Below are 27,509 nucleotides of genomic sequence, written 5' to 3' on the forward strand. Positions count from 1 at the left end.
TGGGAAATTCTGTATTATGATAATTAGATGTTCATGTGGGCACAGACGTCAACCTTAGGGGGTTAAACTACTACTACTAGTTTGATGGTTGTGGTCATCAATTGTCCCATTAACAGTCAACCATATTATCAAACATATTCCATTTCTAACTTCACATTGTTCGAGTATAGGTTACTTATCATAACAAACGATATTAGCAAAATGCTAATCACTGTGACGTGATCGCTATGGTCAGTGTCAATCATTTTCAGTTTATTGTCCCAGCTCTAGTGACAGCACAGCTAAAATTATGAGAAACAGCTGAGTCAGAGCATGGGAGAGGACAGAGATAGCCTGGTGGTTGTAGAGACAAGTGTGTGTGTGTGTGGTCAGTGTATTAAGAGGCGAGGGGTGTGGGCGCCACAGGCTCTGGGCTGTAACGATCTGATGGCCTCCCATGAGGGTTGAGAGCGTTCAGAAACAAAGCGCTGCTTACTTTGGGACCATTCCCAGGACATCTTTCCGTCTGGGTGTGCTGAAGATATCTTCAGGAAAAAAAACATAAGAAAGAACACAAAAGACGGCATAGAAAAACAGCACAAAAGGAGAGGCAGAGAGATAAATAGCTCTCCATTTCCTCTTCAAGCTACAGAAGCCCAATAAATATAAAAATCGTGGAATTTGTTTGAATGACTTAGTATCCCGTTTGAAAGGCTTAGTAAATATAACAATAGTTTATTTTTACTAAAAATCGTTCAAAGACACTTAGTCGTTCACACGATATAATTGTTATTTTGTCTAATTAAGCCTCATTTGTTATGCAGTTTGTCAGACAATGTAATGGTTGCTGCAACCATTCATTCACTGATTCCATCCATTGATATGATTGACACTTCTTTGATAACCTAAAGCAGGGCTGCTTTTGAATACAGGAGCATGTAAGTGTGTGAGTGTGGAGAGAGGTGCGGGGAATAATTTTGCAGATTTAAAAAATGCCCTCACTCTGGCTACAATTTCACTCTGATACTGCTTAACCACAAGTGTTGGGCATGCTCTTCCCAGAATATTTTGTTTCCATTATTTGTTTAATTAGGGCTATTTGGTTGTAATTATTTAGCCTACCCAACCCACAATCGCCTATATCTAGTTTATATTCTACATTCTAACATTAAGATAAAATCCAGACAGCTGTTGTTCTGAAAGAACTGTAAAATCTGGATGGATACACATCAGCTGTGCTAAACAATCTGGACCCTCTTTTTCTAAAATGATCCGCCGCAATTGTTGCAACCCTAATTACGAGCCTACTCAACCTCTTTCATATCGTCTGATATCCCCAAAGATTGGAAAGCTGCCGCAGTCATCCCCCTCTTCAAAGGTGCCACCCCCTAGACCCAAACTGTTATAGACCTATATCCATCCTTCCCCGCCTTTCTAAAGTCTTCGAAAGCCAAGTTAACAAACAGATCACTGACCATTTCGAATCCCACTGTACCTTCTCCACTATGCAATCTGGTTTCCGAGCTGGTCATTGGTGCACCTCAGCCACGCTCAAGGTCCTAAACAATATCATAGCCGCTATCGATAAAAGACTACTGTGCAGCCGTCTTGACCTGGCGAAGGCCTTCAACTCAATCAATCACCACATTCTTATCAGCAGACTCAATAGTCTTGGCTTCTCAAATGACTGCCTCACCTGGTTCACCAACTACTTCTTAGAGAGTTCAGTGTGTCAAATCGGACGGCCTGTTGTCCGGACCTCTGGCAGTCTATGGGGGTGCCACAGGGTTCAATTCTCGGGCCAAATCTTTTCTCTGTATATATCAATGATGTCGCTCTTGCTGCAGGTGATTATCTGATCCACCTCTACGCAGACGACACCATTCTGTATACATCTGGCCCTTCTTTGGACACTGTGCTAACAAACCTTCAAAAGAGTTTCAATGCCATACAACACTCCTTCATTGGCCTCCCAACTTCTTTTTAAATGCTAGTAAAACTAAGTCCATCACAGTGCCATCCGTTTTATCACCAAAGCCCCATATACTACCCACCACTGCGACCTGTATGCTCTCGGTGGCTGGCCCACACTACATATCCGTCGCCAGACCCACTGGCTCCAGGTCTTTGCTAGGTAAAGCCCCGCCTTATCTCAGCTCACTGGTCACCATAGCAGCACCCACCCGTAGCGCACGCTCCAGCAGGTATATTGCAATGGTCATCCCCAAAGCTAACACTTCCTTTGGCCGCCTTTCCTTCCAGTTCACTGCTGCCAATTACTGATTTTCTTGGAATAGATACACCGTAATATAAATCAATATAATTAAGCTAAAATATCATAAATAAAAAAGGCCAGTATCAGCTTCTTGTCATGAATAAAAGGGAATAAATAAGCTCAAACTGCAGCTGTGAAAGTATTTGCACACAGAAGTAAACCCCAACAAGCTTCACGTGCATTGTGCATGGAAAATGTGCTCTGCAAGTTAATAATACAGAAAAAAACAATGTTTTGAAAAGCTACATATCAAATTAGGCATAATTAGACAAAAGAACAATTCGTTTGAACGACGTTGAACCAGATACTAACAACTTAACTGCCCCCCCCCCCTCCCCAGGATTTTGTGTTAAATGCTCTACAACAAAGCTTTCTTCAAATGTCCAACAAGCTTTCTATGCCCTTAATATTAGTCTGAACACCTCAAAAGCAAAAGGTCATGTGATTTGGTAAGAAGAATGCCCCTCTCCCTACAGGTGTGATTACTACCTTTGAAGGTTTAGAGCTTGAGGTAGTCACCTCATACAAGTACTTGGGAGTATGGTAGACGGTACACTGTCCTTCTCTCAGCACTCTTCTGTAAACTGGTCATCTCTGTATACCCGTCGCAAGACCCACTGGTTGATGCTTATTTATAAAACCCTCTTAGGCCTCCATCCCCCCTATCTGAGATATCTACTGCAGCCCTCATCCTCCACATACACCCGTTCTGCTCGTCACATTCTGTTAAAAAGGTTCCCAAAGTGCACAATAAGAATTTGTTCTTAACTGACTTGCCTAGTTAAATAAAATAAACATGTGCGTGCACATTACAAAATGGTTGGTCACTAGTGTTTCCCTCAATGAAAGACAAAGGTAATGTCCTCCGGAATGTGAATTAGAGGTCGACCTATTATGATTTTTCAACGCCAATACCGATTTATGGTGGACCAAAAAAGCCGATACCGATTAAAAAAAATAAAATCGGGATTTTTTAAATTTATAAAAAATGTATGCCATGTAAAAAAAGCTAACGTTTAAGTTCCTTGCTCAGAACATGAGAACATATGAAAGTTGGTGGTTCCTTTTAACATGAGACTTCAATATTCCAAGGTAAGAGGTTTTAGGTTTGACTATTGGATGTTCTTATAGGCACTATAGTATTACCAGTGTAACAGTATAGCTTCCGTCCCGTCCCCCTCCTCACCCCTACCTGGGCTCGAACCAGGAACACATCGACAACAGCCACAGTCGAAGCATCGTTACCCATCACTCCACAAAAGCCGCGGCCCTTGCAGCGCAAGGGGAATAACTACTCCAAATCTAAAAGCGAGTGACGTTTGAAACCGTATTAGCACACACACAGCTAACTAGCTAGCCATTTCACATTGGTTACACCAGCCATTAGGCTGATAGGCTTGAAGTCATAAACAGCGCTGTGCTTGCGAAGAGCTGCTGGCAAAACGCACAAACGTGCTGTTTGAATGAATGATTACGGGCCTGCTGCTGCTCAGTCAGACTGCTCTATCAAATCAGACTTAATTATAACATAACACGCAGAAATACGAGCCTTTGGTCATTAATATGATCAAATCCGGAAACTATAATTTCGAAAACAAAACGTTTATTATTTCAGTGAAATACGGAACCGTTCTGTATTTTATCTAACGGGTGGCATCCCTAAATCTAAATATTCTTGTTACATTGCACAACCTTCAATGTATGTCATAATTACGTAAAATTCTGGCAAATTAGTTCGCAATGAGCCAGGCAGCCCAAACTGTTGCATATACCCTGACTCTGCGTGCAATGAACGCAAGAGAAATGACACAATTTCACATGGTTAATATTGCCTGCTAAACTGGATTAGTAGTTATAAAAAAAAAATAATCAATCCTAATCACTAGTTATAAGATAAGTTTAATGCTAGCAAGCAATTTACCTTGACTTCTACTGCATTCGTGAAAAAGGCAGGCTACTCGTGGAGTGCAATGGTTAGAGCGTTGGACTAGTTAACTATGCGGTTGCAAGATTGGAACCCCTGGGCTGACAAGGTGAAAATCTGTCGTTCTGCCCCTGAACAAGGCAGTTAACCCACAGTTCCTAGGCAATAATTCTTATTTTCAATGTGTTCTTAACTGACTTACCTAGTTAAATAAAAGAGGTATAAAAAAAAAATTGTGTTTACTTTAAATAAAATCGGAAATAATTGCGCCCCAAAATATCGATTTCCGATTGTTATGAAAACTTGGAAATCGGCCATTCCGATTAATCGGTCAACCTCTAATGTGAATACAGAAGTTAGGTTGTTGAAAATGTCCTGAGATGTGACGAGTCGCACCACAATACACTGAACACAGAGTCCCCAGGCAGGAAGCCCATGATTGGTGGTGCGCATGTTGCTCCTGCATCCTCACAGGCATAGAGAAAATGGGCCTGGGGAGCTTAGAGAAGAGGCATCCATGAGGGGACGGAGGAAATATGTACAGTTTCCACCACCGGACGTTTACAGTAGAATATCTGTGAAATATCTGGGAGTATTGTGTGTAAACTACCCCCCCTGAACCCCCTCTCTAGATGGGTCCTCTCCTGGTGCTGAATAGAATTGAGGGAGAATTGGGAAGGTTGGACATCAACGGTTGTGTCATATCATAAAGAAGTGGAAACGTCCACGCCGTCTGAGAAGGGGCTAGCTGCATCCCAATATGGCAACTGGAGTATGGGCGAGTGGATGTGCCGAAAGGAAATTAGTTGGTGTCGAAAGCACTCCTCGGTAGGTTAGACTGTTTTAATTGAGCTGTTCTTTTTATCCTTCTGTTTCTTACCATGCAACTATCAGGCTACCAATCGCAAGAGTTTGGACTTCTGTTAAGCCAGAGGATGAATCTGAGTCGTATTTCCCCATTAGTTTAACACAAATAGTATATTTTTTGTTATAAAACTGACAATTGTTTATTTTTATTCAAAGTATTGGATTATGGCTGTACTGTTGCTTCATGCGTTGCAAGTAAGTGCTTACTGTGACCGTCACCCTGATATTGGCTACTAGGTAGTTACTCCCCACGCCTTTGACAGACAGGAGTGCTTGTCAAGGGGGAGCGAAAGGCACGGTGTGTCCCAGTGTTGTTGCCATTCATACCCTCCCCATAGAGTAGTAGACTGCATGTGCAGTTGAAGTCAGAAGTTTACATACACCTTAGCCAAACACACAAAAGAAAAACCTCTGTTTCACAATTCCTGACATTTAATCCTAGTAAAAATAGGTCAGTTAGGATCACCACTTTATTTTGAGAATGTGAAATGCCAGAATAATAGTAAAGAGAAGGATATGTCAGCTTTTATTTCTTTCATCACATTCCCAGTGGGTCAGACGTTTACATACACTCAATTAGTATTTGGTAGCATTGCCTTTAAACTGTTTAACTTGGGTCAAGCGTTTTGGGTAGCCTTTCACAAGCCACCCATAATAAGTTGGGTGAATTTTGGCCACTTCCTCCTGACAGAGCTGGTGTAACAGTCAGGTTTGTATGGCTCCTTGCCCGCACACGATTTTTCAGTTCTGCCCACAAATTTCATTTTGGATTGAGGTCAGGGCTTTGTGATGGCCATTCCAATACCTTGAATTCGTTGTCCTTAAGCCATCTTCCCACAACTTTGGAAGTAGGCTTGGGGTCATCGTCCATTTGGAAGACCCATTTGCGACCAAGCCTGAACTTCCTGACTGATGTTGCTTCAATATATCCACATACTTTTCCTACCTCATGATGCCATCTATTTTGTGAAGTGGACCAGTCACTCCTGCAGCAAAGCACCCCCACAACATGATGCTGTCACCCCCGGGCTTCATGGTTGGGATGGTGTTCTTCGGCTCGCAAGCCTCCCCCTTTTCCCTCCAAACATAACAATGGTCATTAAGGCTAAACTGTTCTATTTTTGTTTCATCAGACCAGAGGACATTTTCCAAAAAAGTAAGATCTTTGTCCCCATGTGAAGTTAGTCTGGCTTTTTTTAATGGCGGGTTTGGAGCAGTGGCTTCTTCCTTGCTGAGCGGCCTTTCAGGTTGTCGATATAGGACTCGTTTAACTGTGGATATAGATACTTTTGCACATGTTTCCTCCGGCATCTTCACAAGGTCCTTTGCTGTTGTTCTGGGATTGATTTGCAATTTTCGCACCAAAGTATGTTCATCTCTAGGAGACAGAATGCATCTCCTCCCTGAGCGGTATGACAGCTGCGTGGTCCCATGGTGTTTATACTTTTGTACTATTGTTTGTACAGATGAACGTGGTACATTCAGGCATTTGGAAATTGCTCCCAAGGATGAACCAGATTTATGGAGGACTACAATTTTTCTTCTGAGGTCTTGGCTGATGAAGGTACGCCTTGAAATACAGTGGGGCAAAAAAGTATTTAGTCAGCCACCAATTGTGCAAGTTCTCCCACTTAAAAAGATGAGGCATGTAATTGTCTTGTAATTGCCACGTTAGCTGCCGCCAGGGTCACAACCATGATACCCAGTAAGAAACACTTCAAATTGGCAGGCACGTCAATACAACACCGGTGCACTGGTCGCTGGCTTATCGACACGTTGTGCAGCCCAATCAGCCACGCAAAACAGCTTTGAGAGGCAATACATCTGCCCAATTAGCTGACTCATTTTCATACACCCACTCGCCATATTGGGCTGCAGCTACCTAGAATGTCTACAGAAAGTATTCAGACCGCTTGACTTTTCCTCATTGTTATGTTACAGCCTTATTCTAAAGGGTTTTAATCTACACACAATACCCCATAATGACAAAGCGAAAACAGGTTTACAAATGTTTGCAAATGAATAAAAAATTTAAAACTGAAATACCTTATTTACATAATTATTCAGACAATTTGTTGAGACTTTAAAATTGAGCTCCAGTGGATGCTGTTTCCAATGATCATCCTTGATGTTTCTACAACTTGGGAGTCCACCTGTGGTAAATTCAATTGATTGGACTTAATTTGGAAAGGCACACACACCGGTCTACATAAGGTCCCACAGTTGACAGTGAATGTCAGAGCAAAAACCATGCCATGAGGTCGAAGGAATTGTTCGTAGAGCTCCGAGACAGGATTGTGTCGAGGCACAGATCTGAGGAAGGGTACAAAAAAAAAAAAAAAAAAAAAAAAAAAAAAACTGCAGCAATTAAGGCCCCCAAGATCACAGTGGCCTCCATCATTCTCAAATGGAAGAAGTTGAGAACCAGCAAGACTATTCCTAGAGCTGGCCGCCCAGACAAACTGAGCAATCGGGGGAGAAGGGCCTTGATACGGGAGGTGGCCAAGAACCCGATGGTCCCTCTGACAGAGCTCCAGAGTGCCTCTGTGGAAATGGGAGAACCTTCTAGAAAGACAACCATCTATGCAGCCCTCCAACAATCAGGCCTTTGTGGTAGAGTGGCCAGATGGAATCCACTCCTCAGTAAAAGGCACATGACAGCCTGCTTGGAGTTTGCCAAAAGGGACCTAAAGGACTTTCTGACCATGAGAAACAAGATTCTCTGGTCTGATGAAACCAAGATTGAACTCTTTGGACTGAATACCAAGAGTAACGTATGGAGTTAAACTGGCACCATCCCTACGGTGAAGCATGGTGGCAGCATCATGCTGCGGTATGTTTTTCAGTGGCAGGGACTGGGAGACTAGTCAGAATTGAGGCAAAGATGAGTGCTCAGGACCCAAGACTGGGGCAAAGGTTCACCTTCCAACAGGACAACAACCCTAAGCACACAGCCAAGACAAAGCAGGAGTGGCTTCAGGACATGACTCTGAATGTCCTTGAGTGCCCCAGCCAGACCCCGGACTTGAACCTGATCGAACATCTCTGGAGAGACCTGAAAAAAGCTTTGACACAACGCTCCCCATCCAACCTGACAGAGTTTGAGAGGATCTGCAGAGGAATGTGAGAAACTCCCTAAATACAGGTGTGCCAAGCTTGTAGTGTCATACCCAAGACACGAGGCTGTAATAACTGCCAAAGGTGCTTCAATGTATTGAGTAAAGGGTCTGAATACTTATGTACAGTCGTGGCCAAAGGTTTCGAGAATGACACAAATATACATTTTCACCAAGTCAGCTGCCTCAGTTTGTATGATGGCAATTTGCATATACTCCAGAATGTTACGAAGAGTGATCAGATGAATTGCAATTAATTGCAAAGTCACAAAAAGGGCTTCACAGGCAAGGATATTGCTGCCAGTAAGATTGCACCTAAATCAACAATTTATAGAATTCATCAAGAACTTCAAGGAGAGCAGTTCAATTGTTGGGAAGAAAGCTTCAGGGCGCCCAAGAAAGTCCAGCAAGTGCCAGGACCATCTCCTAAAGTTGATTCAGCTGTGGGATCGGGGCACCACCAGTACAGAGCTTGCTCAGGAATGGCAGCAGGCAGGTGTGAGTGCATCTGCACACACAGTGAGGTGAAGACTTTTGGAGGATGGCCTGGTGTCAAGAAGGGTAGCAAATAATCCACTTCTCTCCAGGAAAAACATAAGGGACAGACTGATATTCTGCAAAGGGTACAGGGATTGGACTGCTGAGGAACTGGGGTGTAGTCATTTTCTCTGATGAATCCCCTTTCCGATTGTTTGGGGCATCCGGAAAAAAGCTTGTCCAGAGAAGACAAGGTGAGCACTACCGTCAGTACTGTGTCATGCCAACAGTAAAGCATCCTGAGACCATTCATGTGTGGGGTTGCTTCTCAGCCGAGGGAGTGGGTTCAATCACAATTTTGCCTAAGAACACAGCCATGAATAAAGAATGCTACCAACACATCCTCCGAGAGCAACTTCTCCCAACCATCCACTAACAGTTTGGTGACGAACTATGTATTTTCCAGCATGATGGAGCACTTTACCATAAGGCAAAAGTGATAACTAAGTGGCTCGGGGAACAAAACATTGATATTTTGGGTCCAGGGTCAGGAAACTCCCCACACCTTAATCCCATTGAGAACGTGGTCAATCCTCAAGAGGTGGGTGGACAAACAAAACACCACAAATTCTGACAAACTCCAAGCATTGATTATGCAAGAATGAGCTGCCATCAGTCAGGATGTGGCCCAGAAGTTATGAGGTCTTGAAAAAGTAGGGTCAACACTGCAAATATTGACTCTTTGCGTCAACTTCATGTAATTGTCAAGAGAAGAGTTCGACACTTATGAAATGCTTGTAATTATACTTCAGTATTCCATAGTAACATGTGATAAAAATATCTAAAGACACCGAAGCAGCAAACTTTGTAGAAATTAATATTTGTGTCATTCTCAAAACTTTTGGCCACGACTGTATGTGATAAAGTTTTTTATAAATTAGCAAAAATGTCTAAAAACCTGTTTTTGCTTTGTCATTACGGGCTATTGTGTGTCGATTGAGAAAGAAAACAATTTCATAAATCTTAGAATAAGGCTGTAACGTAAAATGTGGAAAAGGTCAAGGGGTCTGAACACTTTCCGAATGCACTGTATACTTGGCACTGTCTGATATCCATTCAGGAGCCTGGCCTAAGTGGAGGAGGGTGGCTTACTGTGCTCATCAGTCTTCTTCCCCCAGTGCTTCCTTTCTCGCCAAGGGTCACATTAAGAGTTCAGAAATCTGCATTTTGAATGCAAACCATTAAAAAAAGGGTGTTTTAAACCATTTAAGTTGTATTATATTCAAAGTATTTTTTTATTCAATAGAGTGATCAGGCTCCTGCAACTATATTTTTTGTTCACAGAAAATACATGACTGCGACAAATTCGTCAGAAAACAGCTTAATTTTCATTAGCTGTAGGGACTCATGAGAAGTACAGCGCTATTTGGCTAGAAGCCACAAGTAAATGAGCTTAAATGACTTAAATGTAAATGTAAATGTAAATGAGCTTAGCCTACAATAAAAAAGCCAGTCATTTCTTTGCAAAAACTCAGCACGGAATTATATTTCTAATGTTTATCATAGAGCGAATGTTGCCAGCTACATTTCCAAACTATTTTGCTTTAAGTTAATAGTAGATTTTACCAGAGGAAAAGTAGGTTACACTGAGAAAAGTACCGGAGAAAAAAGTAGAGCGTTGTCTGAATTCTCACTCAAGTGGAGATGTAACTGAAGCACAATATGAGTCTGATGCAGAGAAAACAAAAATGCAGCTAAATGTTTATGCATATTTTATCCTGTGTGAAAAATTTAGAAGTCTGCATTAATGTCCCCTCCCACCCCTGCGATATGAACCATGCCCTCTCTGCCTCATACAGTACACACCAGCATAACACAAAATTCTTTGGGCACAAACACCAGATCTTCGTCAGGCAACAGGAACAAATTATATGGAATGTAAAAAAAAAATATATATTTTTTTTTTTAAGATCTAGGGATAGGCTATTCCATCAGCATTCTACTATGGATAAACCCTAAACTTTCCAAGCGTGTTGAAACCATGTGTTCAAGAAGCTTTTAATGTCCATTTAAAAAAAAGGCACAAATGTGTGAGAAAAAAAAAGTGTACCCAATAGTTGGGTTAATAAGTCTTATTGAACTTACCTGGACTACTTCTATTCCTCTTTTCCTGAAAGACACAAGAAAAAAAAATCTAATCAAAATACATTCACTCATTATTTAAACATCAAAACGTGGAGGTGGGAAAGAGCGAGCACTGCCGAAACGCCAACAGATTAACCGGACAACTCTGCAGACATGAAAACAAATTCACTTTCTCCTGCAGTGTTACATATTACAACAGAATAAAAAGACACTATTGTGTCACCACACACCCATTTATGTTCTAGCGTTCTGTAGTGGCAGCCAATCACATGGGGAATCTCACACCATCAAAAGGTTATGACATCAAGGGCAGAGATGGTCAGCAAGGAAACCAAGATAGAAAGTGCATGCACCCCCCACCACTAAGGCTTTAAGAGTCCTGAGTTTGTCTCACAAAACATACTGACAATGGCATAGGGCTACTCAACTGTTCCACTTATGCATGTAGTGGATAATACTAAATCTAACAGACTTTGGCATTATTGTTTCAATTTAGCACACACACACACACAGTAAAACTTAATTCTGGGAATGTAAACCACAGTGGCATAACATTCAAGAATAGAATATTAATTTGTTATAGGAATTCATAAATGTATCGCTGTTAAGGCCAAATAAGCTCCATCTGCTTTAGTCTGGGAGTCCAGGGACAGGGAATGTCTTCCCTTTTGAAGGACATTTTATACCCAAAGCACAATCTCTCATATATATATGTAAAAATAAAATAAAAGTGGGTTGCTAGGCAACGTGCAGACAGTCTACAAGAGAGAAATACTCAGTGGCGTTTGTGCAAGAGACTTCCAGCGGTTCTAACATAATAAACCACAATGTTCCTGTAAAAGACTTGACAGTCTTTCAAATCCACCTCAGTCTGCCCAAACAAGCAGAAGTAGTAGCGGATGTTTTCCTTACTTATCAAAAACAAGTGATGCAAAGATCTTAGGGGTCATCAAGTAGTGAGAACATGCAAGTCCAACTAATCTGAACATACAAACATGGGTGAGAGCATGAACACTAGGCTATGCGCAGGGCTTCCTATACATATAAACATTTTTAAGTGTTTTGGGTGTCCGTGGTGCCCCCCCGCATAATTTTTATGTAGCCTCCCAAGTGGCGTAATGGTCTAAAGCTGTGGCACTAGAGGCTGTGTCTAAGGCTGTGGCACTAGAGATTCTGGGTTCGAGTCCAGGGTCTGTTGCAGCCAGCCGTGAACGGGAGGTGCACAAATTGGCCCAGCATCGTCTGGGTTAGGGGAGAGTTCGCCCGGCAGGGATGTCCTTGTCCCATTGCGCACTAGCAACTCCTGTGCGCAGTGCAAGCTGACATGGGGTCGCCAGGTTTACAGTGTTTCCTCTTACACATTGGTGCGGCTGGCTTCCGGGTTACGTGGGTATTGTGTCAAGAAGCAATGCGGCTTGGTTGGGTTGTGTTTCAGAAGAAGCGCGGCTCTTGACCTTTGCCTCTCCCGAGTCAGTACGGAAGTTGCAGCGATGAGACAAGACTAACTACCAATTGAATACCACGAAATTGGGGAGAAAACAGAAAAAAATGACATAATGGTTTATGAAAAAGGAATGGGAAGCCCAGTTCTAGTGACTTTATTTAAAAGGACATATTGCTCCCAAATGAAACATTATGCTGACAACATCTAAAATATAATTTTCACCTCCAGAAATGAGCCCAATAACATATTGGTAAAAATGATTTGAACATATTGGACCATATAGCCCAGCGGTAGGCCACCACCGCAGGCATGTCATGTTTTTGATTGGACCGACCTGGAAGACCAGAGCTAAGGGCTGTTCTTAGGCACTTTGTTTCAATAAAAGTGGTTCAGCTTATGGGACATGTAGAAACCCACTTGCTCGATGGGAGTTATTGTCTAGATCAAATATTTCTCTATAACGAAAGCACAAGGTCCAAACGCAAACAGGAAGAGACATGGCCTCTTCCACAGAGCTGGTGACATTATAGTGCTGACGGGCCTCAGACTGGGTTCTCCGAGTGTGGGGTCCTCTCTATGAAGTTGAAATGGAGCATTGAATGAGACTACTAAAAGCATCAGAGGTTCATGTCACTCAATAGGTTAAAATAAAAATGGCCAACAAAAATAACCTTCTAAAATAACCTAAAATAATAATTCCAAAACATAGCCAATAGCCCAGGGGTAAAACAACAAACCCTACTACACCAATGACTTGCCAAATCTTTACAAGAACACAGTTGCACCCAGGTCACAACCCCATGGTAACAGTAGAGCAGCCATTCACTGATTTACAATGTGGATATTTAATACTGCAGCTGGCCCGTTTCATGGTGTGTGAATGGGGTCATTGGTTTCAGCCTAGCTCTCATATTGTTGCCTGGTCCATGCGACGAAAGGAAAGGAGGGAAGATTAATAAGGCAAGCAGAGTTGCCAAGACCAAGCTTTTTGTTTGGGCTTGACACACGAAGAAGTAGTTGATAGTGCAGGGTGATGTCAGCTTTTAACTCGCTCCCCTACAAATCACACATTTAAACAAAGTCAAACAAAAGCTCACACAAGTTCATGTTCACAACAAATTCTCCATCAAGCCAATAGGATGGCAGGAAGGTGAGAGGTCAGGGGAACACTAGTCCAAGAAGAACAGATCTTTATTCAGTTCACCTGTGTGTACACCCAGAGTGAGAGATCCCCCTAACCCTGTCCTGACAGGAGGAAGTGACAGAGCTTCCCTTGTGTCCAGAGGCAGGGGGTCCAGACAGTAATTTAATTTCCCTAATAAAAGGTAAACAGTTCTGCCAGCTTATGGGCATTATTAAAGCAGGAGTCCTTTACGCCAACAACCAGCTGGCCCAGACAACTCTCCAGGACCATCTCCATTTTGGAACACTCAGTGTCCCAGATGCACTCTTGTGAGGAGGGCTGAATAGAGTCTAGGCAGATGTTGGGGACAGACGTACTCTACTGGCTAAAACAGACATTGATCAAACACCAATTACTGTGTGTCATAAACCTTTTAGGTGCATATGAAAAGAAACGTGGTTAGTATATAACTTCAATTAAATACAGCAATTAGTGACTAGGAGACTGAGCCAATCTTGTTAATGTCTAAAACTACCACAATTTGATTTCCCCTCATGAGGATGAGCATGGAGCTTACACCTAATGTGTAACACCCCCAATGGTAACGTCAACACTGGAGAGCTAACTTTATAATTCCAATGTCACAGAAATATTGCAGTACAGTTGCAGTGTCCTGCACCATGTGCGTGCAAATGACACATTGTTTTTTACAATACAGGAGCAGAAGTAGATAACAAGGATGTTTCACCTTTCTTCTTCCTCTTCAAATAAGACCTTTAATATTTTCCCCAAGAAGTACACTGCAGGGAAAACCCACTACAAAAGAAGAACTAGGAGAGACTGAGCAGAATAGCTCACCTGTCATCAGATATGAGGTAAAAGTGATTGTGTGACAGGATAATGAAACCAGACAGGAATTCCTAGACACATTTTCACTTTGTCAAACTGAAATTATTCTCCAGGCCATTGCCCGCAACATGAACTACAGCTAGCAGCAACAGTGAAGGGTGAGTATGTTAGGCCACCGCCACCATGCACATTCCAAACCAACAATTCATGGAGTAGCCAGTAGAGCAAGGAGGTAACCCGCCACCTACTACTACATGAAACAAGTTGTTCCTGTCACTTTCCAAGAGAGTAGGCAAGACACAGAACATTTGATTGTTCCTACAGCTAATCCAAACCCATCCCTGGCCTACACACACCAGCCATAACAGCACCTCCCCACCCTATAGCCTACATATTACACCTGAGCCATCCTCCAGAGGAAATATTTTGGTTGGAGTGTTATGAAAAGATTAAAAGTGTTTGGTGGATTACATTGTCATAATCTGTGCTGGCTCAATTGGGTTGCTTATCAGCCCCCTTGTGAGGTGAAAATCCATTCAGGGTTCGTACACTGTCAAGTCAAATTCAAGTACTTTAATGACTTTTTCAAGCATTAATATTTATTTTCAAGGATCATCCATTTGTAATAGTTCCTATTATGCAATTGTTTCTAGTTCCCAACAGATGGCACTATATCACCACAACCACATGACAAATAAAATAAACACTCTTCATCACTATCTTGCATGTTCTACTCAATAATACATGTTGTTTCCCTACTTATTTACCCCAACTTTTGGAACCACTGTACTACTAACCTGCTTGCTTCAACACTTCCTCTCTCTATGTATCTGCAGCCTGACTCACCACTGTCTTACTGCTCTCTATAAAAAAAGGTATTGTATTATGAGAACATATCGTTTGATTATAGCTAGCTTAAATTTCAGTTAAATGCTCCTGCCGAGGTCAGGCTCCGTTCAACATTAGCTTCTAATTTTATCCTTCTATTTTTATTCATTTATTTTACTAGGAAAGTCAGTTAAGAACAAATTCTTATTTTCAATGACAGCCTAGGAACAGTGGGTTAACTGCCTGTTCAGGGGCAGAATGACAGATTTGTACCTTGTCAGGGGGTTTGAACTTGCAACCTTGCAACCTTTCGGTTACTAGTCCAACGCTCTAACCACTAGGCTACCTGCCGCCTTGTCTAACCAGTAATCACATCATTCACAATGCAGGCTGAGGCAATAAATAACTTTGGGTGAGAGAGACTGAATAAGTGAATGAATAAAGTTGTTGGCAATCAGCTTTGAAATCAGCTTATTTTGAGTTATGGAGTTATCACAAAGTACTAGGGTAGTGAATTGATGTTAGCGTTAGCTGTCAGCTAGAAAATAAAGTTAGCCTACAAAGCTGGAAGCTAAAAGGTATCTTCTTCCATTGTAAAGGTTTTAGCTTGTATTGACATTGTTTTGCAAACAGTAATGAACAGTTTGAACCTTTTGTATGCCATGTCACATTATTCAAGTGTGTTAGCTCCCAACTCATGCTGCACAGAAGTTAACATGGTGCAGCCCATACTCCCAGTGGAGGCTAGCAATGAGTAAATGGAGAAGAAACGGTGTGCACTATAATAAGTTGGCTACGCTGATAGACTGACTTGATCCTTGAGACACATTTGACAGAACTACCCGAAAGTAACAAATTATAGTACCGAAACATTTTTAATTTGCTAGTGTACATTTTTTTTTATCAGTATAGCATGCGACACTAAACACAGGAGAGTAAAAGGCAAGTGGATGGACATCACATCTAATATGACTGAATCAACCATGAAAAGTACTCATTTAAATATGCCTCTTAAAAGGATACAGGTCACAGAGAGCATGGGACTAATGAGATAACAGTTAAAACCCATCATATCTAAAACATACCCGACAGCCACTTATTTACTCCGCCAATCAATCACTAAATCTGATTGATTTTCATTGCCCGAAGATTATGATCACTTAGCCAGACATTCTAAGTAGCTATTTACACAGAATCAGAAAATTGTGCGACTGCTCAGGTCACTACAATCCCTGTGATTGTTTCCTACAAAAAAAGGCAGTACACTGAGAAATGCACTTGGCCTAACACTTCTGCCCAACAGTGCTCCAAAACGGTCAGCAGACACCGTTGCAAGATATATGCAAATTGAGCTCACACTGAATTTATGCAGTATCCTCTTCAATTAATTTTCAAAATGTGTACTCCTCCAAAATATAATCAGTTAAAACAAGAAAAGATGGATGCAACACTTGGTTCTTGAGGTCATAATAAAATAGTAGCGCCATTTGGGCACATTTAAAGAAGTGATTACCTATGTTTTTAGACTGGATATTTGTAACAAATAGCTACACCACTACTAGTACTAGCTACTACAATGCATCTCGCACCAGACAGCTGGCTGTATCCCTCCAGGACTGTAAGTAACTACTGTACAGTAGACTGAAATGTAACCACCAGTAGCTACATTGTTGTCAGCACATACAGTAGCCTACCTGCACAAATCAGCAAAGGCCTGAAAATTCAGTTTCTTCATCTTCTTCTCGCTGAGCCAGTAACCCACTCTTCTGCCTTTCAAAAAAGTCTGCATCTCCACCTCGCGTGTTCACAATCCAGAAGTTATGGTCGAATCAACCTGGACACTGGCGAAAACAGGAAACTGTCGTCCCACACGAACCTAGAGGGGAGGGAGAAATGACTTTGTATTTCGTATTAGCCTGGCCATGTGAGGAAACAGGACGTACTAACTTAGCTAGTTAGCCATAACCAATAAGTTGACTCGCAACGCTGCAACGTCTCTAGCTAGCAGTAGCAAACTAGTAGTTATAGCCATAACAACAATGTCTACCTAGCTAAACTTAACGGATTTTAAATTACTGTTAGCTACCTAAACGAACATTTACCAAAAGCCCCCCCCAATAGTCTCTTCGGAAATGCAGCTAGCCTAACGTTAATTTCTAGAGATGCGCCACATAAAGCAAGGCATTACTTAGCTTGTGATTTCTAAATACATTCACTGGGATGATGACAAAACTCGAGGAGAAGCACATACACAGCTGATTTTCGGAAGAAATCCATAAAAAGTTAAATCAAATGTATAGCTACCAGCTAGCACATGTCCTCTTTGAATTTCACCTAGCTAGCTAGCCTGATAGCTGTCCATTCTCCGTTCGGCTGGTTGTTCAAGCTGAAGTGGTGACCAAGCACTGCACGGAGATCTCTTCTCCGATTTACCTGACTGCGTACTCACGCTCTCGAATAGAGCTCATTTATGTAGCCCTAAACAACTATGCACACCGTTAGCTAGTTTGCTGGGGAGATTATAAGTACACAGTTGACGCTTAAACCGACAGCCAAACTTTACCCTAATTTTAATGAATTCTGAAATAATATATCGGTTGTCAATCGTGTCCTTATAGCCTTGATGAGCATGAAAACGATGTAAATCATAAGTCATGGCCGTTTCAGTCACCAGACCCATTTCAACACGTATGGGAGATTTTGGAGCGGCGCCTGGGACAGCGTTTTCCACAACACTATGATGATGGAATTTATAGTGGAAGAATGGCGTTTAATCCCTCCAATAGAGTTCAAGACACGTGTATAATCTATGCATTGAAGCTGTTCTGGCTCGTGGTGGCCCAACGCCCTAAAACACTTTATGTTGATGTTTATTTTATTTAGGCAGATACTTGTATATCATTAATATACAAAAAATAAAATACAAGTTAAAAAAAACAGACGTAGCAACTAAGGATTCTAGCTTTAAAGGCAGGTGTTGGGGGAAGTTGAGACATGCCGTACAGATAGAATGGGCCACCACGGAATGGGAGGAGTAAAAGGCCAGCAACAATCGGTATTATTGAGAGACCCATGGAATGACACCATATATACATGCTACAGACCCTAGTGAGTATTCCCTGTAATACTTTTACTGCGGCACCCAGAACTGTTTTTGTTCTATAAGTCAATATGTATTCCAAATACAGTGATTCACATTGTGGCAAATAGTCTAGGTAGTCATTTGATTAGATGTTCAGGAGTCTTATGGCTTGGGGGTAGAAGCTGTTTAGAAGCCCCTTGGACCTAGACTTGGCGCTCCGGTACCGCTTGCAGTGCGGTAGCAGAGAGAACAGTCTATGACTAGGGTGGCTGGAGTCTTTGACAATAGGTCCTTCTTTTAGGGCCTTCCTCTGACACTGCCTGGTATAGAGGCCCTGGATAATATATAATATAATAATAATATATGCCATTTAGCAGACGCTTTTATCCAAAGCGACTTACAGTCATGTGTGCATACATTCTACGTATGGGTGGTCCCGGGGATCGAACCCACTACCCTGGCGTTACAAGCGCCATGCTCTACCAACTGAGCTACAGAAGGACCATAGGATGGCAGGAAGCTTGGCCCCAGTGATGTACTGGGCCGTTTGTACTACCCTCTGTAGTGCCTTGCTTTCAGAGACCGAGAAGTTGCCATACCAGGCAGTGATGCAACCAGTCAGGATGCTCTCAATGGTGCAGCTGTAGAACCTTTTGAGGATCTGAGGACCCATGCCAAATCTTTTCAGTATCCTGAGGGGGAATAGGTGTTGTCGTGCCCTCTTCATGACTATCTTGACGTGCTTGGACCATGTTAGTTTGTTGGTGATGTGGACACCAAGGAACTTGAAGCTCTCATCCTGCTCCACTGCAGCTCAGTAGATGAGAATGTGGGCGTGCTCAGTTTTCTTTTTCCAGTAGTCCACAATAATCTCCTTTGTCTTGATCACGTTGAGGGAGAGGTTGTTGTCCTGGCACCACACTGCCAGGTCTCTGACCTCCTCCCTATAGACGTCTCATCATTGTCGGTGATCAGGCCTACCACTGTTGTGTCATCGGCAAACTTAATGATTGTGTTGTGCTTGGCCGTACAGTCATGAGTGAACAGCGAGTACAGGAGGGGACTGAGTGGTTAGAGCATTGGACTAGTAACCAGAAGGTTGCAAGTTCAAACCCCTGAGCTGACAAGGTACAAATCTGTCGTTCTGCCCCTGAACAGGCAGTTAACCCACTGTTCCTAGGCTGTCATTGAAAATAAGAATTTGTTCTTAACTGACTTGCCTAGTAAAATAAAATGAATGAGCTTTGAGGGCACTATAGTGTTGAACGCTGAGCTGTAGTCAATTAATAGCATTCTCATGTAGGTGTTCCTTTTTTCTAGGTGGGAAAGGGCAGTGTGGATTGCAATAGAGATTGCATCATCTATGCAAATTGGAGTGGGTTTCGGCACATAGAATAGTTTTTTCTCTATAAGCCAATATGTCATTTATAGGGCTAATGGGTATTTACACAAGTCATTTACACCAGTCATCACAAGTAATTTACACCACAGTCATACAATAAATAACTGCATATAGACTCTTACACTACATCAATAGGTTCTGTAGAATTAATTTACTTTAATTTACTTAAGCTCCAAACATTTATCAATGTGTGCCACCTTATATTATGCATCTTATATAAAGTTGTAATTCTCTTTAGTTTACATTTTTTGTAACATTATTTGAAGATGATGCACTATGCAAAAAAAAAAAAAAATGTCAAGGCAAAATTGGAAGACCAGAAGTGTCAATGTTCGTGCAATGACGTTAATCTTTTCCAGTGTGTGGTCAAACACTTAAAAGACACACCCTCGTCCACTTTCCCTGGGTGGGTGGTCCAAATTATTAGCCAAGCAAGGGAAGTTTGCATCCTCAGCCCTCATTTTTAGTCGGCTTTGCGAGTATAAAATTATGGTCACTCCGGGCAGTGTTGCCAATTCCTCAGTAAGGAAAGTAGCTATTGGTTGTCCTTTTTTGGAAATTGTAGAAATAAAACATTTTCCTTCTTCAGAAGTTCCAGCTAGGCAGGCTAACGTTAGTTAGCTAATTAATTTGCTAGCTCTCATACAGTAGGCGTATATTAATAATTATATATTTAATATAAGTAGACATGCACTCATAATTGACAGTAGCAAAGCACCCATAAATTATCGGTGGCTGAAAACACTATCATCGCGGGATGACCGAGTGACGAATTTCCGGCCAAGGGTGGTCCATTAAAAAATAATTTCTTCCTCCCGCGCTCTGCAAGTGTATACTCGTTAGACGTCATGAAACGTCACCAGAAAGTGTCCACTTAATTTGGGGGCTGAGGAGATATGGTGTGTCTTTTAAGTGTTTGGGTCGCAAACATGGAGTACACTCGCAAACTCGACTAAAAACGAGGGCTGAGGGCCTTACGTTGGTAACTTCCCTTGCTTGGCTAATTATTTGGACCGCCCTCCAAGATGGTGACAGGGATTCCCCAATGATATAAAGCGAGGGTAAATTGACGAGGGTGTCTTTTGTGAGTTTGAACAGTAGCCTAGGATTCTGGCACTACCATTGCGCCATCTGCTGGCAAAACATTTTTCAAAGGTGAAGCTGATTGTCTGTCAAGCACGAGAGGACAGTGCATCTATAGGTCAGGTTAGATACAATTTCCTTTGTCGAAAGGATTTAATGTTCCTGGATATGTCTTTCAACTCAAGAAAGTGTACATTGTATGCAAATAAAGAAATCATGATCACAGACTTTGCCATTATCAATTGTTGGCCCAAGTTAATTTGTGATCAGTGGGTGCATGAAGTATAGTCAAAGTTGTCATCAATAGGTTTGAGTGTTTACAAATGTAAGAATTAATTTAATTCACAACATTCAAGAGATTCAGACTGTGTTTCAAAGTCTGTATATGAGGAATATGCATATTAAACCTGTGATTCAAGAATTTCTAAGTCTGACCACTCATAACATGGCTCATGCTTTTTCAGAGCCCTCCTTTTGTCAGCAGACATCTCAGGTGAGCATGTGGACATTAATTACCTTAACCCTCGCTGAATAAGAAGTCTAGAGGTGGGTAACAGCTATACTCATCCAATTTATGTTGCATTACCGCCATCAACTAGAAATAAATAAATACATTATACTGTAAACAACAAAATACAAAATATGCACTCATTAAAACCCACCACCCTATTCCATTATTTAACCCTATTGGTCCCTAACCTAGGTCGATGGCACACCTTCCACTTCAAATAACTCTCACTCACTTCCATTTCACCTCCAGGACTCAACCTGGCATACTGCTCACTCTGTACTTGCCACCAGTCTTCTTCACATCCCCCATCTCCCTTTCTATCGCCATCTTCATCAAATTCAACCTGTTTTCCTCATTCTCTTTGAAGCCGTATTCCTCACAGCTGAATCTCCTGCAGCTTAGGTAGAGGCAATAAGTCCCCACACTCATAACAGAAGTTCCTGTGGTTCCCACATGTCTCTGTAGCCTGTTTCCACAAAATCCAGGCTCCTGGATCCACCCCTACCTCTAGGAGTCTGATTTATTAGGTAGATCTACCTCCTGACTTGACACTGGAAGATTCTCAGTTGGTTTTGCTGGACTTTCCTTCTTACTCTCCTTTGAAAAAGGTCAAAGGTAAATTAGATGATTCTCCTTATCCACTAGCACATCATCAGGCAAATTATGTTTACAGAGGAATCCCAAAACACATGTATAAAGTGCTAAACATTAATTTAGCTAGTTGTGCAATATATTTTCTAGATACAATAATCTTAAATGTGTGCATGTTTTTGTTGTTGTTGACAAAACAACATCTGATTCAAAGGGAGTGTGCCAGATTTTAAAACACAGAGCACCCGTGTATCCTCGGCTGAAGAAGGCAATTGAGGAGAGCAGAAAGTTCTCCTTTTAACGAATTTGCACCCCTACATACTGTATGAAGAACACTTATCGGTTTCCGGGTCACGGACAGAGTAGAGGAGGACAAAAGAGTCGAGGAGAGGACATACATTTTATAATTGAGAATCTCCCACTGTCATGGATCGATTCGCATCATAGGTAGGCCTACTGTACTTGCTGGCCGGCCAGCATTTTTTGTTATTACATGATGACCACTTCTATGAAGTCAACCAGACATGCAACAAGAATCTGGGTTAGGTACTGTCCTGTTTAAAATAATAATGAAGCCGCTTGTATATAATCATGAGACAAACACAGGGGAGTATCATTGCAATTAAGTGCAGTACAAAGGAATTAAGTTAGACGTTAAAATTGTATGACTTCACATGTCCAACGTTGCAGTCACAAGTTGGCTGCAGTGCAAATGGTGTGCAAAATCTTTGTTCTATCGTCTGTTGCAGACTCGCAGTGTCTTGTAAATCATTTCTCTCGACAGGTAAGTAGCTACTACAACTAGCAAGTAAGTAGATGTCGTTTTCAAATAGCTAGTTACATCCAAATACTACTATAAAGATTACAGCGAAGCCTGCTTCCAGGCTAAACCTTGAATGGTCGCTAGCTAACTAGCATCATTAGTTTTAATTTGTCTGATGGAATGTTTTGAATAATCCCAGCATAGTTGACTGTTATTTAGTTTCAATCACTCAAGGTGAGATGGCTAGCTAGCAAATGGAGAAGGGGTGCAATTAGGTCTTTCTATAAACTAGGGTAGGCCAATCAGTGAGGATTTCCTACACTGGACAATTTGTTACAGCTGTTAAATCATCGACAATAATTAGCATATTTCCACATGTCATTGCATTAAGGAGGCATAGCTACTGTACATTCAATCAAATTCACGAGTTTGTCCAAAATCATGTGACATAAAACATTACTTTTCGGTTTTGCATTTATGGCAGTGTACATTGTCATTATCATATATTAAGCATTAATCAGTTAAACTTGACATTGAACATATAAGAATCCTGGATTGAGTTGTTGGACATTTCGTGTTTTATGTTATGCTGGGTGAGTTTTCATGGACACACAAATCCAAAATAATATATGCGATTGCGAAATCAAATGCCTCTAACCAAGAGTCACCTTAACTTGATACTTATAACCATATCCCTTGCGATTTGAGGTTGATTATTTGTTGTCTATTTGATTTACAGTACTTAGCTTTAACAAAGAAAGCATTGAGGTAATGTGTTCGGATTGGACACGGAGTCAACTGTGCTCAAGTGTGTAACTCGACTGGGATAGACTATTGTTCAACACCCAACTCTATTCCTATTAATTATTCTGTATATAATGACACATTCTATAGCTTATTTGGCTTATTCACAATATGATCTGGTCATGAAATAACATGACAAATACATTTTATTTTCCATGTTACACCTGCCATTTAAATAATACAGGGGGCTTGAAGCAGCCTAGCTCAGAAATTAAAGTATTGGTATAGGCCTACCTTGAAAATAAGACATTTCCTCAATTTGGTGTTTGAAAAGTCCTTATAATTATTGTTGCCAATTTAGAAGTTATCATGCTCCCTTATATCCGGGGCGGCAGGGTAGCCTAGTTGTTAGAGTGTTGGACTAGTAACCGAAAGGTTGCAAGTTCGAATCCCCAAGCTGACAAGGTACAAATCTGTCATTCTGCCTCTGAACAGGCAGTTAACCCACTGTTCCTAGGCCATCATTGAAAATAAGAATTTGTTCTTAACTGACTTGCCTAGTAAAATAAAGGTAAAATAAAAATGTTGTTTTATGTCCCTTCAATTGTGCGGTTATTATGAGGACGACATCAGTTTGGCTTTCCACACAAATCCTTCCATCTAAAAATGAACCTGTTTTTTGGTCACTTTCTCAATATAAAAACAGCGATGGTCAGATTAATGCTATTGCCGCTATTCATGACTTTATTACAGTACGTATGCCTGTATTGGCCTCTTAGGCTACAGAAAAATCACTATGGGGGCTATTTAGTCAGGCAACGTCCACATTATTCTCACATATTTTAGAATATAATAGTTTGGATATCAATGCATTGGCAAGGCCTAAAAAAATGCAGTATTCTTAATGGTAATGTCCTACTTTTGGGAAGGAAGGTGGAGTTCTACATTAGGCCCTATCTGTACAATTAGAAACTGGGTGGTTCGAGCCCTGAATGCTGATTGGATGACAGCCATGGTATATCAGACCGTACACCACTGTATGACTGTCACACCCTGATTGGTTTTACTTGTCTTTGTGCTTGTCTCCACCCTCCTCCAGGTGTCATCCATCTTCCCAATTATCCCCTGAGCCTTTATACCTGTGTTCTCTGTTTGTCTGTGTGTTGCCCGTTTGTCTTGTCTTACCAGTGTGCTTTCCCATTTCTCAAGTGTTTGTTTCCTAGCTTTCCTGGTTCTGACCATTCTGCCTGCCCTGACCCAGAGCCTGTCTGCCATCCTGTACCTGCCTGACTCTGACCTGATTACAAACCTTTGCCTGTCCTCGACCTGCCCTTTTCCCCGTGTTATAACAAGTTATTGATAACTGTACTATCTGCCTCCTGTGTCTGCAACTAGGTCATATCCTGAGTCCTGATGATGACAAAACATTGTTTTACTGCTCTAATTACGTTGGTAACCAGTTTATAATAGCAATAAGGCACCTCTGGGGTTTGTGATATATGGCAAATATACCACGACTAAGGGCTGTGTCCAGGCACTCCGCGTTGCACCTAAGAACAGCCCTTAGCCGTCGTATATTGGCCATATACCACACCTCCACCTGCCTTATTGCTTAATTATGTCATTTATACAACTGTATAACAGAGGTCCTTAAATTAAAGTAAATTTAAGTGCTTGAGAAAGTCCCTGAAAGTCCTTGAATTTGACTTGCCATCTCTGTGCATTCAAATTTCCATAGCTAAATTGCAATTGTGTTCGTTGTCTGTAGTTTATGCCTGCAAATACCATAACCCCACCTGTTGAATTCAGAGCATGTAACAAATAAAATGTTATTTGATCATGGGACACTGTTCACATCAGCAAACCCCTCGCCCACTGTCTGCCATCTCCCCAGTACAGTTGAAACTGGGATTCATCTGTGAAGAGCACACTTCTCCAGCGTGCCATTGAAGGTGAGCATTTTCCCACTGAAGTGCAGTCAGGTCAATGTCCTGATGAGGATGATGAGCCCGCAGATGAGCTTCCCTGAGACGGTTTCTGACAGTTTGTACAGAAATGATTCAGTTGTGCACAGTGGCTGTAACATGTAATTATGGACCAATAGTGGTCCTTCTGTAGCTCAGTTGGTAGAGCATGGCGCTTGTAACGCCAGGGTAGTGGGTTCAATTCCCGGGACCACCCATACGTAGAATGTATGCACACATGACTGTAAGTCGCTTTGGATAAAAGCGTCCGCTAAATGGCATATATTATTATTATTATTATTATTATTCTTACAAAGAGTAAATCCACAACCAGATAACTACCTGCCACTAACTCCAGATACAGTGTGGCCTTTTGTGTGTCCTTATATATGTCATTGTGTTACAGGGATTTGTGAAGAGACAGGCTATTTTTGCATGCAACACACTCTGCCTTACCTGCACCAACCATTGCCATGGCGGATGTCTTTGAGCTTTACACAAAAAGGTATGAACCTGATGCAAAGGGACACTATTCACAAATGCCAGTTATGCAAACAATAATAGCGGTCTGGTAGCTAGCTGTTATTTACATTTCCATACTCATTGTAGGACAAGGTATCTTTTTGTGTGGGGCATATTGCTTATTTGCATTTTTTGTTTGTCATGTAGGAATTTCCACTGTGCCTGGCAAGTTTAAGTGCCAGCTGAAGTCTCCTATTTTCCCATCTACCCCTCAGTCGTGTCTTCCTGACAGCTGAACATTGATGACTGATTTCCTCTGTCCTTTTTGTTTTTGCAGGGCAAAGACCGACAAAACATTAAAAACCAATACAATCACAACTTCCATGGCTGTTACTGTACCTGTGACAGACCTTACCCAGACACTGATGATCATGTGTGGGTTTCATTCCAGCATTACGCACCATTCACTTTCTCCATCACTATTGATGAATGAATGTTTTATTTCTGTCTGTATCATACACTTTGTTGATATGCTAGATCTCTAGGATTCTGTTAGTGTGTTGTTGAAAGAATGATGGCTATGTCATTCTAAATCACAAAACACTGTCATGGTCTTATATTTCCGATAACGTTAATGAGGATATGATTCCGTGTATGATTCCGTGTATCACCTCTGAGGACTGGTATCATCCCAGGGTATGTATCGGGCCAACATCATGATTGTTGTCAGTTCTCTTTCTAAACTATGTTAGCAGGGATAATGGTTTTGGTACAAAGACCGGAATGATTACTCCTCCTTGACCATGTTGACTTCTCTGTGACAGCACTTGGGTTGTATGGTGGAAAAGACTGAGGAGATGGAGTGTGAGACCTGTATTAGCAAAGCCCCCTTCCTTTGGACCTACTTCGCCCACTCAGCAAGTGTGTTATTATTCCTCCCACTGGCAGAGAGCGCTAGGGATCCAGAGCTCTGGGCTTGGGTTACAAAAAACACCAACCATAAATGAGTACCGCTTTTTAAATCTATTGCCCCTAGCTAACTAAAGATTGGAGATAACGGTCCTGTTCATTCATTCATTAATTCGTTGAGAGAATGCCAAAAGTGTGCAAAACTATCAAGGGAAAGGGTGGCTACTTTGTTTAACACTTTTTTGGTTGCTACATGATTACATATTTGTTATTTCATAGTGTTGATGTCTTCACTATTACTCTACAATGTAGAAAATAGTACAAATAAAGAAAAACCCTTGAATGAGTAGGTGTGTCCAAACGTTTGACTTATACTGTACATATATAAATAAGAAATGAGAGGAAGCTATATACATGGTAAGTGCCAATACCAATCTTTCAATGTGCAGGGTTGATGGAGTATTTGAGGTAGATACAGTGCATTTGGAAACTATTCGGGCCACTTTTTCCTCCTCAATCTACACACAATACCCCGTAATGACAAAGCAAAACCAGGTTTTTAGAAATGTTGGTAAACTCAGAAGAAAAAAAACAACTGAAGCACCTTTGGCAGCGATTTCAGTCTCGAGTCTTCTCGCGTATGATGGTACAAGCTTAGCACAAGCCTGTATTTGTGGAGTTTCTCCCATTCCTCTCTGCAGATCCTCTCAAGCTCTGTCATGTTGGATGGGGAGCGTTGCTGCACAGCTATTCAAGTCTGGGATCTGACTAGGTCACTTAAGGACATTCAGAGACTTGTACCGAAGCCACTGCTGTGTTGTCTTGGCTGTGTGCTTAGGGTCATTGTCCTGTTGGAAGATGAACCTAAGCCCCAGTCCTGAGCACTCACAAGCAGGTTTTTATCAAGGATCTCTTTGCTCCAATCATCTTTGCCTTGCTCCTGACTAGTCTCCCAGTCCCTGCCGCTGAAA

At 41.6% G+C, this 27,509-nt stretch overlaps 1 protein-coding gene and 1 long non-coding RNA gene across 8 annotated transcripts in view; one reads left to right on the forward strand and one right to left on the reverse strand.

The window, feature by feature from the left end:
* The window catches only part of LOC118368256 (inositol-tetrakisphosphate 1-kinase-like), a 51,878-nt gene extending 34,139 nt beyond the window's left edge, over nt 1–17,739 (reverse strand). The window contains exons 1-3 of one of the 4 annotated variants that reach the window (XM_035752222.2): nt 17,362–17,739; nt 16,722–16,903; nt 10,784–10,808 (exon numbers count right to left, since the gene is read on the reverse strand). In XM_035752222.2, the coding sequence (XP_035608115.1) occupies nt 10,784–10,808; nt 16,722–16,816 (120 nt within the window). In that variant the 5' untranslated portion in view covers nt 16,817–16,903; nt 17,362–17,739. Of the gene's footprint in view, nt 1–10,783; nt 10,809–16,721; nt 16,904–17,278 lie in introns of those variants that run through there. The other 3 variants (XM_035752221.2, XM_035752220.2, XM_035752223.2) reach the window with 3 other exon arrangements.
* A 4,045-nt stretch (nt 17,740–21,784) lies between these two features.
* On the forward strand, nt 21,785–26,885 carry LOC118369233 (uncharacterized). 4 transcript variants are annotated; one of them, XR_004822520.2, is made up of 5 exons: nt 21,785–22,143; nt 22,446–22,480; nt 25,103–25,155; nt 25,574–25,672; nt 25,837–26,885. It is a non-coding gene; the product is annotated as an uncharacterized LOC118369233 (long non-coding RNA). The 4 variants fall into 4 exon arrangements; XR_008092995.1 differs by having other exon boundaries at nt 21,785–22,242; nt 22,446–25,155; XR_008092993.1 differs by having other exon boundaries at nt 22,446–25,155.
* Nucleotides 26,886–27,509: the final 624 nt, after the last annotated feature.

This window comes from Oncorhynchus keta, chromosome 35 (genome assembly GCF_023373465.1).
Source record: "Oncorhynchus keta strain PuntledgeMale-10-30-2019 chromosome 35, Oket_V2, whole genome shotgun sequence".
Taxonomy (NCBI): Eukaryota; Metazoa; Chordata; class Actinopteri; order Salmoniformes; family Salmonidae; genus Oncorhynchus; species Oncorhynchus keta.